The sequence below is a fragment of the Melanotaenia boesemani genome, chromosome 1 (genome assembly GCF_017639745.1).
Source record: "Melanotaenia boesemani isolate fMelBoe1 chromosome 1, fMelBoe1.pri, whole genome shotgun sequence".
In the NCBI taxonomy this organism is placed as follows: Eukaryota; Metazoa; Chordata; class Actinopteri; order Atheriniformes; family Melanotaeniidae; genus Melanotaenia; species Melanotaenia boesemani.
In genome coordinates, this window is record NC_055682.1 from 14,110,346 (window position 1) to 14,123,935 (window position 13,590).

At 37.9% G+C, this 13,590-nt stretch overlaps 1 protein-coding gene across 1 annotated transcript; it reads left to right on the top strand.

Moving 5' to 3' along the window:
• The first annotated feature begins 3,077 nt into the window (after positions 1-3,077).
• On the top strand, positions 3,078-11,622 carry LOC121638090 (immunoglobulin-like domain-containing receptor 1). The gene is made up of 9 exons (XM_041982546.1): positions 3,078-3,362; positions 4,046-4,216; positions 4,853-5,002; positions 6,511-6,630; positions 6,751-6,897; positions 8,726-8,845; positions 8,973-9,154; positions 10,027-10,629; positions 10,789-11,622. The coding sequence occupies exons 1-9, from the start codon at positions 3,314-3,316 to the stop codon at positions 10,825-10,827; spliced, it is 1,581 nt and encodes a 526-aa protein (XP_041838480.1). The 5' UTR covers positions 3,078-3,313; the 3' UTR covers positions 10,828-11,622.
• The last annotated feature ends 1,968 nt before the right edge of the window (positions 11,623-13,590 follow it).

The window sequence follows — 13,590 nt, forward strand, 5'->3', positions numbered from 1 at the left end:
ATCTATGTTTAAACACCTCTCATAGCCCTTGCATGGCTAAATGTGCATATAGGGTAAATATTGACAACTTCTCAGTTTGACTATGATCTATATAAAACTGCAAAATTGAGTCATCTCATAATAAACCTGTGTTTGTGCTTCAAAGCCACACTAGATCAGGATTAAGCCGAGCACAGGCAGGAAACAGAAAGTGGATCTTGGCAGACGTTTCCTGGAAAAATATTTAGAGGGGCTGCAGGTGCAGACTGGGTGTGTGCAGGGGCAAAACCTTCTGTGAGGATTTGAAGTTCTCTGAAAAAAAAATAATAATAAAAAATAAAAGTCTGTTCAACAAGCAGATACAAGATGGATCCCTATATTAGTGAATGAGAGTGTGTATAAACATATCTGTTTTCAAGCAAAGGGTGAAACTTCAACCTGAACTGACTGTATAAAGAGGCTCTAATTAGAGCGAGAGAGAGAGAGAGAGAGAGAGAGAGAGGGAGAGAGAGAGAGAGAGAGAGAGAGAGAGAGGAAGAGAGAGAGAGAGAGAGAGAGAGAGAGAGAGAGAGAGAGAGAGAATGGTTTAGGTTACCATCTAGTGGTTTTATTTCAGAGTTACAACTCTGTTGTTAATCTCAAACCCAAAGGTAGATGTAATTGTCCATTTTAAAACATCTTTCATTTTGTAGGTTTGTTCTTCTAAACCTGTCAGTTTAATCTAACTTTTTTTGTTGTTGCCCATACATAACTTACATAATCCAAAACTGCTTCTCTGAACTTCTTTTTACAAATACTGACACACCTCCCCTAAAATAAAATAAAATAAAAAAAGATCATTTGTTGCGAGAAGCAGCTCTGTCTGGATAAGATTCCAAAATATATGAAAATAACAATGTTTACACAGAAACTAAATGCTTACTAAACGTAAAAGCTGCCAACAATTTCACTTCAATTATCATTTTATATCATTTTTAAATAGGTTTCAATCCTGTCCATAAATGTAGTTATTTATTTATTTATTTGTAGTTATTTTGATGTAAAGTGCTTTGGATAAAAGGGCTTAATAAGTATTGACCATTTAAGGAAAAATAGTTATTGGGTTTCATTTTTACCTTTTAAATCTCTGGTTTCTGGATTTGCATTGAACACAGTTGACATTGTGTCCCGGTTTTACTGGTTGTGCCACTTTAAAATGACCAATCACACAATTTTTTTCTTTCTTACTACAGTTAGATTCCTTAATCGTTCATATGCTGTGAGCTCTGTTTGTCTAAATAGAGGGTTTACACCAGTGTTTGGTAATAAGCACTGACTCCTCACAGCAAGGTGTTTCCTGGTTCAGATGTTTCCTTGCTGTGAGGAGTTTACATGTTCTTCCCATGTTTGTGTGGGTTCTCTCTGGATTCCTCCCATAGTCCAAAATACATTCATGACAGGAGTATCTGTGAGCCTAGATTGGCCCCAGAAGTTAATTGTTCATTTTATACACATACAGATACACACATTAGATATAACCATGTTCTTGTGGCTTCTTCTTTATGGTTTCTCTTTTTAACAGTTGTAAAATGTAAAATAGTAAGTAAAACCTTTTTCTCCTGGGACAGAAGAGATCTGGGTGGCAGTTGCAACTTCATTTCTTATTTAAATGAAAACTTTGCCTTTGGTTTTGCAGCTTATCAGCCTGTGAATAAGTCTACATGGAAAAAAAAGAGAACATAGGAACCAGGTAGCCATTGAATGGAGTAAGCACAACATCAGCATCTAAAACAAAGAGTTTTCCAACTCAGCAAAAGGTGGAGATTTAACACTCAGGCTTTAATGTCAGAAAAAGTAGCAGTATTATTAAATAAATAAATAATGTTATTATTATTAATAATAATTATTAATATTGTTTATTTATTTACATGAAGAAGGAGCTTTATGCACAGCTGGAGTACTGCAGGGAAAATAGTGTGTGTGCATTTACACAGAGGCCAGACCTGATGATCACTGAGGTGATGTGGTCAGATAGAAGGATGTACGTCTGCTCTTCTGATGCAGCTGGAGACACAAACAAATATATTGACAAAGACGCCAAAATTTCCATCACCTTGTACAGAAGGGATTTGTACTATCCTGCCTGACAAGAACCAAAAGCATGTTTGCATCAGAAGATTCATCAGGTGTTTTGGGTCTTTAAACAGGTGATCCAGCTGTGATCGTGTGTTTGAGTACATTTCCATTGACAAAGAAGAATAGTGTCATGTGTTATTGTTACATCTGAGCTACTCAGCTCCACAAAGAAATTTTAATCTTTAAAACTACTTCACCCACTTGGATAAAATTTTTAGTCTTTTTTTGAAGACTGAAATTAGAAATGACATGTCTTCATTGTCTTATCTTTTGTACAATTATACAGTATGTATATGTAGAGTTATATGTATAGAGATGTATAATTATATATATATGTATATATATGTGTGTGTGTGTGTGTGTGTGTGTGTGTGTGTGTGTGTGTGTGTGTGTGTGTGTGTGTGTGTACAGACACACACTCACTCTCTCACACACACAATCACCTGTCTTAAAGATTTTGACAAAAAAAGCAGATTTTAAAGTATATATAGATAAGTCACAGAAGTAACCTAAAACCAGCGGAAGGTATGCATTTTAAGTGCTGATGGAAACAAGGGAAAGAAAGAAAGAAAGAAACAAACAAACAAACAAACAAACAAACAAACAAAAAAGAAAGAAAGAAAGAAAAAAAGAAACAAACAAACAAAAAAGAAAGAAAGAAAAAAGAAACAAACAAACAAAAAAGAAAGAAAGAAAAAAGAAACAAACAAACAAAAAAGAAAGAAAGAAAGAAAGAAAGAAAGAAAGAAAGAAAGAAAGAAAGAAAGAAAGAAAGAAAGAAAGAAAGAAAGAAAGAAAGAAAGAAAGATGCTGGCAACATGCAATCCGAAAAGGAATGCACAAGAAGAAAAAGCATCCAGCGATTTCGGCTGCGATGCTTAGTATCTAAATGGTATTGTAGATAAGCATTGGCAGTGTTTCGTGACACTTGTTGCTGTTTGGGGGAAATTCAGACGACTTGTCGACGTCACAGTCCCGGATGAGCTCACCTGTTTCGGGGTGTGGTCAGAGCTCAGCGCAGTCTCAGCCACAGAGATAAGAAAAACTGCAGTCTTTACGTCCTTTATGGAACAATGACCGGCTGACTTTAGGTCCAGGTTAAAATATAGTTCAGTGGTTTTGGTTTCCTATTATTCCCCATTGGAGTTATCTTTATTTTGTGGTCAACCATCTGTGCTTCTTTACTCGGAGCAGCTTGGAGCGTTTTTATTTCACCATCATGGGGAGACTACCTCTCGCAGTTCTTCTCTCATTGTGGCTTCTAAATGGTAATTTTTCAGTTTTTCTTGCCTGTATGGTTGTTTTAAGGCAGGTCGGGTCAGTTTGTTTACGAATTTAACATTGTCTTGTTAATACATGTCGAATTAATTCAATTAAAGTGGCGGTATCGGTTGTGACGGTATTCGTAATCTGCAAACAGGGATATCTTGTTTATCTTGGTCTGTTTGTTGTATCCAAATCTGCATTTATAAAATTAAGATCTGTTATGATCCAAGAGTTTTTTTTCTTCTTCTTTGTAGTGTTCAAGTTGTTTAAATATTCTTTAATGTTGCTGAATTATGGATAGTTTATCTTCAGACAGAAGGAGGTCCAACTGCTTTTCAACTTTAACACAAAACTAGATATCTTTCCAGCTTTGTTCAAATATCCACAGCTACCTGATCACATTTTATTTCACTCAGTCGGTTTCATTCCACCACCGGTTGAGTGTTTGGTTGGTAGTTTCACAGTAGGCCATTTCCTTTGCTTTGTCTGTGCCACCTGTTTTTCTAGTTCTGCCGCTTTGAAATGAGTTAGAGAACAGCTCTTTTTCACATTAACCACCCTTCTCCCTGGCCTTCCTTGGCAAAATGAGCCTGTTTCTCAAAATTGTCAGCATCCCTTTGCTAATTTATATAAGCTTTTCTGAACAACTGCTGCTTGTAACCACCTGCCTTCTGTTTGTCCACAGGCTATCATTGTGCTCAGGTGATTGTTCCTCAGCAGCAGCTCAGCACAACATTGTTTGTCCCAGTGACACTCCGCTGTGATTATTCCACCTCTGCAAACCTCCAAGACGTCCTTGTCACTTGGAAGTACAAATCCTTCTGTTTGGACCCTGTGCTGAACCAATTCTCCACAAGTAAGGGTGCACTCACCCGTTTTGGGACACAGGGGCGGATGTAATTGCATTTTAAGCCACCTTTTCCCTGTCTTTATCTGAACCACAGTTGACATAGAAATGTAGCAGGCGACACATGGTTTTCTGATGTAACATTAAAACAAAACTGCTCAACAGTGCTTGAGTAGAAAAAGTCTATATATTAAGCTTAAGGATAAATGTCTAAGATGTTATTTGTATTTGCAAAGCAAATTAAATGGATCTTTAAAGAATTTAAGGTGAGAAATGGCCGCACCAGCATGACTTCTGCAAATGTTTAATCATAAATCATTTCTAGACTATTTAAAATAAAACACCAGAGTCAGCACAATAAACCCTTTTGTACTTTTGAATGCCAATATTCCAACTCAGTCCATCCAGTAGTTATTGACATATGACTGGACTGATTAATGCTAGCCTTAAGGACATAACAGCAGTATGGCAAAAAAAAAAGGTCATCATAAAGTTTGGAAATTATTTCAACAATTTTCTCCACAACCCAAACTAACAAGAGGCATTTGTGTTAATTAACTTTAACCTACCAAACATACACAATAAGGCCAGTAACAGCAGTGGTTATCAGTATTTGCTGATGAATTTTGCCTCTTGGTTTTACAGATTACCTGTCTGCACAACAGTTGGGACAGGACCCAACGAATGACTGTCCCGACCGTCAGCGGACCGTGCGCATTGTAATCCAGAAGAAGGGAAGCAGTCAGCCAGTACTGGGACCAGAATATCAGAATCGCAGGATTACCATTCAAAATCGTGAGTTCATGCACAATTTATCCAAATTTTGGTTTTATTGTGAGGACAGAACTCTTTAGCATTTCTTTCACAATGATTGCCTAATCTTCATCATAAAGCTAAAAAAAATCATTTGATTAACCAGTTAGTCATAAAAAATACATGAATTGCAATTTTGTAATTGCATTTTTAGTAGAAAACGACTGATATGGATTTTTTGAGGCAGATTCTAATATTTGGCAGAAAAATTCCAATAACTGATAAATCGGCCAATTAATTTAAAAAATATGTATGAAGAAAATAACTTCTATTTTATCTATTTTATTTTAAATTTGCTTCATTAATTTCTTTTTTTTTTCTGTGGGGCATTTATTATTATAACTACCATTTGTACTAATGAATTTATCTTTAGATTTAGACCATAGATGTATACACATGTGGTCTAAATCCATTAAATGCTAAATCTCTTAAATTAAATGCTATTAAATCTAATAGCATACATGCTATATAAAAGCAATATAATGAATGAAGTTACTGGCAAAACATTATTTATGCAGCCCTCTGATGCCCTTTAATGTTAAATCACATTTTCTCTACTCCATTATTTTCTTGGCCATGACGTCATGACTCATATGAAGCTAAATAAAAACCAGAGACGCTTTTCTCAGATGTCAAAACATGTCATCTTTGACAGAGTTGCATTTTAAACATGTAATGGTCACAAATAGGCTGGCACTTATGTTACTCCACAACAACACACATTAAGTTGCTTTTACAGCCGGAGTCACGTTGTAGTATTTTCTGATAAAATAAAACTAGGAGTGACATGACATCATGACAGTTGCTGAAGACGGGCAGTAATGTTCATCATTTTGACTTTTACCGCTCGCCTCTGGTTTCACATCGTTCCTACACATCCTGTCTCAACACACGGCTGATGGAGTGATGAATGCTTGTTCTGTACTCTCAAATATTTTGTACACTTACGTTATTTCTATGGTTACTTACTGGCTTTGAAGCTGTACAGCGACGTTATTGCTAACATAAACAGACAGGGAGTACCTTAACCTAGGTTAGCCCAACTTTAGCAATGCATCGTAAATGAAAAGCATGACCAACGGGTCACTATCATGACACATGCTATACTGAGTTAAACTGAAACTGGAGACATTTTGAGTCATTCTTAATTTTACAACGTATTACAAACGTACCTGTTAAGCTCCGCTTTGCCCACCCCTGTAGTGCTGCCTGGCTGTAGCTACTGTTTTAATTACTGACAGCGGTGAGGACTAAGGGTTGAATGGAGTCAGAGTGCCATCTAGTGGACAAATCACGCAACATCATTCTTCATTACTCCGACAACATTTACGGATTTGCGCACTATTTCAGGAGCGTTTCATTGTCTTTATTATGTTATATTTCTGAACGTTAAAAAAAATGCTACCTGAAATAGGGCTGGGCAATTTATAACAAGCTGATCAATAGAGTATCTTGATTTTGACTTAGTAACCTGTTTATGTTTTGTACAGAGGCCGACTTGGTGATCAGTGAGGTGATGTGGTGGGACAATGGGGTGTACTACTGCAATGTTGATGCTGCTGGAGACACCACTGGAAACACGGACCAATATATCAAGCTCATTGTCTACAGTAAGAAACAGCAAGAATATATACATGTGGTTAAATATTCAGTCGTGTGTAATACAGCTTCTTCTGTTGATATTATCAAACCTAAAGCTTGTTAATGTATCTCCCTCTGTGCTTCCACAGATTGGCTAACAGTGTTATTAATCATCATTGGCGCCGTCCTCCTTATCATCCTCTTTTGTATTTGCTGCTGCCAGTGCTGCCCACAGAAATGCTGCTGCTATGTCCGCTGTCCCTGCTGCCCACAGCAGTGCTGCTGTCCTGAAAAAGGTAGAAAATAGTTATGGTGATGCATAGGTTTTAAACCACTGGCTACAGCAATGGTTTTTAAACTTTTTGAGCTATGACCCCCATGAGAAGGTACACTGGTGTTCGTGACATCCACCTCATGCGACGACTTAGTGATTAACTGTGTCATGCATCAAATGTGTTATCTTGCCGCCATCTTCTAAATGTAAGGCTGGAAAACTGTCAGAATCTACATAAATAAGGAGGATGAGGGAGTTTTGGTGATTCACCAATGTTGCAACGTCCCTACAGTGGAAACCAGAAGTTTACATACATTGTAAAAAGAAACATAGACCTTTTTTCTCACCATGGGAAATTAAATCAGACTAAACCTTTCCTGTTTTAGGTCAGTTAAGGCTACCAAAATTATTCCTATTAGCTAAATGGAAGATTGGGAGAAAGAATACTTTAGTGAAAATTGTATTACTGTCTTCAACGTCACAAGTTTACTTACATTTCCTTAGTATTTAGCAGCATTACCTTTAAACTGTAGGACTTGGGTCAAGTGTTTTGGGTATCCTTTGTGTTTGCTGGAATCCTGGCCCATTCCTCCAGACAGACCCGGTGTAGCTGAGTCAGGTGTGTAGGCCGCCTTGCTCACTCACGTCTTTTCAATTCTGCCAATAAATTTTGAAAACGGGTTGAGATCAGGGTTTTGTGATAGCCACTCTACAACATTGACTTTGTTATCTTTAAGCAACTTTGTGACTACTTTAGCTGTGTGCTTGGGGTCAGTGTCCTTTTGAAAGACCCATTTGTGCCCAAGATTCAACTTCCTGACTGATGGCTTGAGATGATACTTCAGTATTTCCAAATAATGTTCTTTCTTCATGATGCCATCTATTTTATGAAGTGCACCAGTTCTTCCTGCAGTAAAACAGCCCCACAACATAATGCTGCCACTGCCAAACTTCACAGTTGGAATGGTGTTTTCATGTTCACAAGCTTCCCCCTTTTCCCTCCAAATATAACGGTGGTCATTATGGTCAAACAGTTCCACTTTATTTTCATCAGACCTCAGGACATGTCTCCAGAAGTTAGTGTCTTTGTCCCCGTGTGTATTTGGAAACTGTAATCTGGCTTTTTTTATGTTGCTTCTGGAGTGATGGCTTTGTCCTGGTTGAGTGGCCTTTTAGCCCATGTCGGTATAGGACTCATTTGATTGTGGATAATGACACACTCTTAGCAGCTTAAGCCGCATCATCTTCACGAGTTCTTTAACTTTGGTTCTGGGGTTGATTCGCACATGTCGGACCAGAATATGTTCATCTCTGGGACACAGAACCTGTCTTCTTCCAGAGCGGTATGTTCCCATCTTGCGGATAATTGTTTGAACAGATTAACGTGGAACCTTCAAGCATCTGGAAATTGCACCTTAAGATGTATTAGATATGTGGTTCTCCACAATTCTCTTCCTGATGTATTGGTAGATTTCTTAATTTAATTTTCCCAAAATGTCAAACAAGGAAGCAGGGTGTTTGAGGTGTGGTCTTAAAATACATACACAGTTGTGCCGCCAATTAATTCAGATGTTACCACTTAACCTATCAGAAGCTCCCAGCGCCATGTCATCTTCATCTGGGATTTCCAGCATTGTTTGAAGAAAAAAAATCTTTATTTCTGTGAAGCTTTTATTACTTTCTTCAAAGTTTACATACACATTCTTTCTCTCAATAACCCCCAGTTTGTAAACCACTAGGCTACAGGATATGCTGCATAAAGTAATTGTTGGATGTAAGAACATGATCATTTGAATGATGTAAGGGTTGACACTTTGAGAAGATCAAATTGTACTGCCATCATCTTTCAGCTGTCATGCAGCATCGCATGATAAAAGAAGCTCAGAGGGCCATGGTTCCCTGGATGAATGGACAACCACTTTATGCACCTATGAGCCAGTCTTCCCAGTTGAATCCGCTATTATACTCAGGTAGGCACAAACCTCTAATGCTCTAGTGCTACATGCCAAGCAGGTGCAAGTGTTCTGATATCTATTCACAGTTGTTTCTGAAGTTGTGTAACCTAACTTTACTTGGTGTATGTTTTCACTTCTTCAGGATCTGTCTCAGGGAAGAGCATCCCTTTAAATGCCATGCCCCTCCCTCCCCCTCAGTCTTCAGCTTACAGCATGCCAGCTCCTAGTGTCCAAGGTGCCCACACCCCTACCAACACCAATCACATGCTTGACTACCTGGAGAACCAGGTGCGGGGAATGGATATGATGAGTCCTCTGCTACAGGTGTGTTCTCGGATCTTGTTCTGTAAATACAAGAGTATTAGATAATTGTGACATGTTTACATGTAAACCTTTCTGCCACCTTTCCTGTTGACCTAATTGTAGGATGTTGCCATCGGTTTGGAGGCCAGGGATGATGTGTTTGCAGTGGTTGGTCCTTTAAATATGTGATGGGTCTCATTATTAGCAGCTTTATTTGACTTTTTTTTTTGTAAATAGAAAATGATTTCTGACATGTGAACATCAAAGTCTTGTGGTGCTCACTTTGGCTGGACAAAAGTGTGTCCACAGAAGTGTGGGGCATGGAATTTCTGATTGTTCCACTTGCCTCCACCATAGAGGCTTTTAACTGAGCCTTTAGCTTTAACACATTAATGTAACTTCAGCAACTTGTCAGTAATTAGGATGCAGCTTCTCTTCTGTTCCAATGTGAAAGTGTCTTTGGAAAAGATACTCAGCCCACTATTGTTTATTATAGTACAGGGGTAGCCAACGTTGGTCCTCGAGGGCACCAATCCGGCAGGTTTTCCAGATTTCCGTGCCCCAACACACCTGACTTAAACTAACGAGTCATTGTGGAAATCCTTATAGGCTGTTGGATCCATTTAAATTGAGTCAGGTGTGCTGGAGCAGGGAAATCTGGAAAACCTGCCGGATTGGTGCCCTCGAGGACCAACGTTGGCTACCCCTGTTATAGTATGTCTAAAGTGGTTTAAACAAAAGTGGCTGCTAATTAAATGTAAGGCAGTACTTATATTGTGTTGTGTGCTTTATCTCATCTCGGTGAATGTCATTAACGTGTAACAGTGGTGGTTTCCAGTACTGATTATCTATAAATTTCTTTGTCTTTGGACTTTTCTTTCCATCACTCTCAGCCACCAGCACCACCATCCCACATGCATCAGATGGCACCTCCTGTCCAGCGCATGCCCACCAATGTCCCATTTTCCCCCGGCCCTCCGAGCATGATCTCTGCTCTTGATGACGGTCCAACACAGCGCCGCATCATTACACTTCCACCAATAAGGGAGCAGCTGCAGGGAAGAATTCCACCTTCAGCACCCAAGACTCGCCCGCCAAGCTCTAGTGAGAGCAGCCGAAGCGGCTTTGGTCGCCATGACGAGCGAGGGGCAGCGGGGAGGCGTTACCCCTCACCAGCCAGATCTAGAGGTATTCCCCGGAGCTACAGTGAGGAGTCATTGGACGGGAGAAGCCGCAGCAGATCACGAGGAGATATGGGCCGCCCTCGTTCTCGTTCCAGGGATGACTTGTTTGACAGCAGATCCAGAGGAAATTACTCTCCTCCAGCATCAAGAGGAGGAGGAGGAGGATCTTGGAGCTCAGATGATGAGGCCAGCAGCAGGAGAGGAGGAGCAGGAGGGGGGAGAGGAGGTGGAGGCTGGGCTGACAAACCACCTAGCTATAGGGAGTATGAGCCTGGACAGAAACCAGGAGCACGGAAGAATGAACGCTACTCTGTAAGACAATCCCTGCTTTAGTAGATTTAGACACACACAACTACAGCTAAGCACCTAAATTTGAACAAACATACAGATTCTTAAAAAAATTAAATAGATTTTAATAAAAGGTCATTTTAAAATAGTGAAATTAATCTATAATTGGTATGTCTCTCTTAGGACAAGAGTTCTCGCAGTGGCACCAGCATCGTCATCTGAGCCCTTCAGTTGTGAAACGCCCTGTGACCTCTGGTTCAGAGAACGTGTACAAATCACCAGCCTTGTTGTCTGGCTTCAGTGAAGTTTTTTGAAGGCCACCGTTTTATCTGTAACAAGGAAAATCCTCAAAGTTTCCATTACTCTTTTTGAAGGATGAAAAGCTCTCAGGGGGATTCATGAAATGTTAGATTGAATGTCTGAGAAATTTTGAGGGTGTTTTAAAAAGGAATTCTGTAAAGTAGCTGGTAAATCAGGTTTTCTTTTCTTTCTTTTCTTTCTTTCTTTTTATGCTCAATAAAACATAAGCCAAAAAATTATATGCATGACATGAAGAAGAAATTACACTCAGGGCCAGTAAAAAACTATCACTGTTACTTTAAACCCCGATAAATATGAAACCCATGTTAAAGCTTTTTTTTTTTTTTTAAATTACTTGTAAATATGTTGTTTTACCTATCTAGATGTCTTGAAAAGTCTGTTGAATTTGTTTTGCTAATATTTTGATGCATATTTTAAATACTATATGAAGTTCTTCTACAGATGCCGAATTGCTTTTTTTTTAAATAACCAAGCATACAATGAATGACACATTTTGCACTTAGTGCTTAACAGCTTTAACCTCCGTGTTAATAGCTCATTTACATGATGGTGATATAGAAATTGATATTAAGACGAAAACATTTGTTTGACCCTATGTTGAAACAATATAAAAAAATGTATTTTTCTTTTACTTTTAACACTGTACAGTCAGCATAAGTTTATTAATAATATTGATAATAAACTTAATACATTTTGGGTAAAAATATTCTCATTATTCTTTAAACTATCAACCCTAATAATACAGCTTAAAGCGTAACACTGCTCATCTAAGATTTTTCAGCTGTTTGCCAAAAGTCAACAAAGAAAAGATTTATCAGCTGTAGTTTTTTAATGTAACATCAACTTTATATGTATTTAATTTAGATTTAATTTTTTTTTTTTTTTATGGATGCACAGTGGCGTGGTAGTTAGCAACGTTGCCTCACAGCAAGAAGGTGCCTGGTCTGACCCTTGGTAGAGGTGGAAGAATTCAATCCAAGCCATTCTGTGTTGAGTTTGCATGCTCTTAACTTCACCATTTGCTCAAACTAACAGGCTCTAGAACAGCGACAAAATCCAGAATTGATGGTACCACCACTGATAGGATGGCAAATACTCCGTTTACAATAACCACAAAAGCAAGTGCATTGCAGCACCACAGAGCTGATTTGCATTCCTGTTCAGACAAGATCTCCAGCAGCCTTTATGAGTCAGAAAGGATTTGAAGGACTTGTTCATTCTTGTTACACCAGGGCGGAGGTCACGTATTCTGCGTGTCGGTTTGTGTGTCTGTCTGTTAGCAACATAAATCAAAGAGTTATGAATGGATTTTGCTTATATTTTCAGGGAATCTCACAAATAGAATAAGGAACATGTGATTAGATTTTGGGGGTGATCCAGATCACTGCCTGGATCCAGGAATCTTTTACAGCTTTTCTCAGTCACTTTGGTACTTTTCTCACATCAGAATTAACATTTCAACAACAGTTGATGCATTTCTCAAAACAAAACAAACTACAAAAGTGTGTCACTTGATAAAAATAGTTAATTTCTCAAAAGCAAGTGTTTATGTCACTGAAACTGTCAAAGCCATCAAAATGAAAAGTTCTGTTACCATTGAGTACAAACAATGTACTCAAATCATGTTTTCATTATGACGGTCTAATCTGTGTTTTTGAATACAAAAAAGTCAGATCTTGGAGACTCAACTTGAAAATGCTAAAGACAGCACTACACACTACATGTACATCTTTTATATCTGGTAAAGTTACGCATTACTTTTAGTTGTGAAACTGAATACATGACAGAATAAACTTTACATTTTCATATGCTCTTTGTAATCTTACAGTAATTTCTTCATAGCATAATGCAAAAAAACATACACTTAAATCACTTATACAACAGATGTAAAGTATTAACCCTTGGGTAGAGTTGTGCACAACTGTAAACAATGTACTACTGTAACAGTACATGCATACTACTGCACTGTATCTGAACATACTAAATCATTCCTGTCTGTCTGGCTACATATTTTCACCTTTCACCTTCAGTAAGAAAAAAACTCTTCTAATGGATTTAGTTAAAGCTGATGGTCAGCTGAGAGCAGTTATTCAGTTTAGGAAACATTACAGGACAAATATATATGAATGTTAAAAATCTGCTTGACAGATTTTGATAACTAGTTTAACTCTTCTGTGAGCAATGACTCAAACAATTAAATGAGCACTGGTAGTTTTATAGGAATTGACTATTCTGCAGTTGTAAGTATAATTAATTTTGACTGATATGACCAAAGAAAATGATAATGTCATGAAATAGCAGAGAACCGCATGAAAACAAATTATGTCCATAAGCATTTGATATTTGGTCAATACAATGAGAAATGCTACTCTGATGTGTTAATTGTTTTCGAGTCTGAACTATAGTTATAAGAATCTGATGTGAGAAATGCACCAAAAGCACTGAGAAAAACTGTTATATATTGAAATAGGGACAGGCTTATGTAGATAAATCCTATAAATCATATGAATCCATTTAAGTTTTACTATACAAGATCATACTGAATGGATTTTTAAACTTCTCATTTTGAATATTAAAATTAGAATATTTATTAGAAAATAACAATGGGATAACTACAAGAGATCCTGTTTTTACAATTGTGTCACTTTTTTAAACACTATGCCA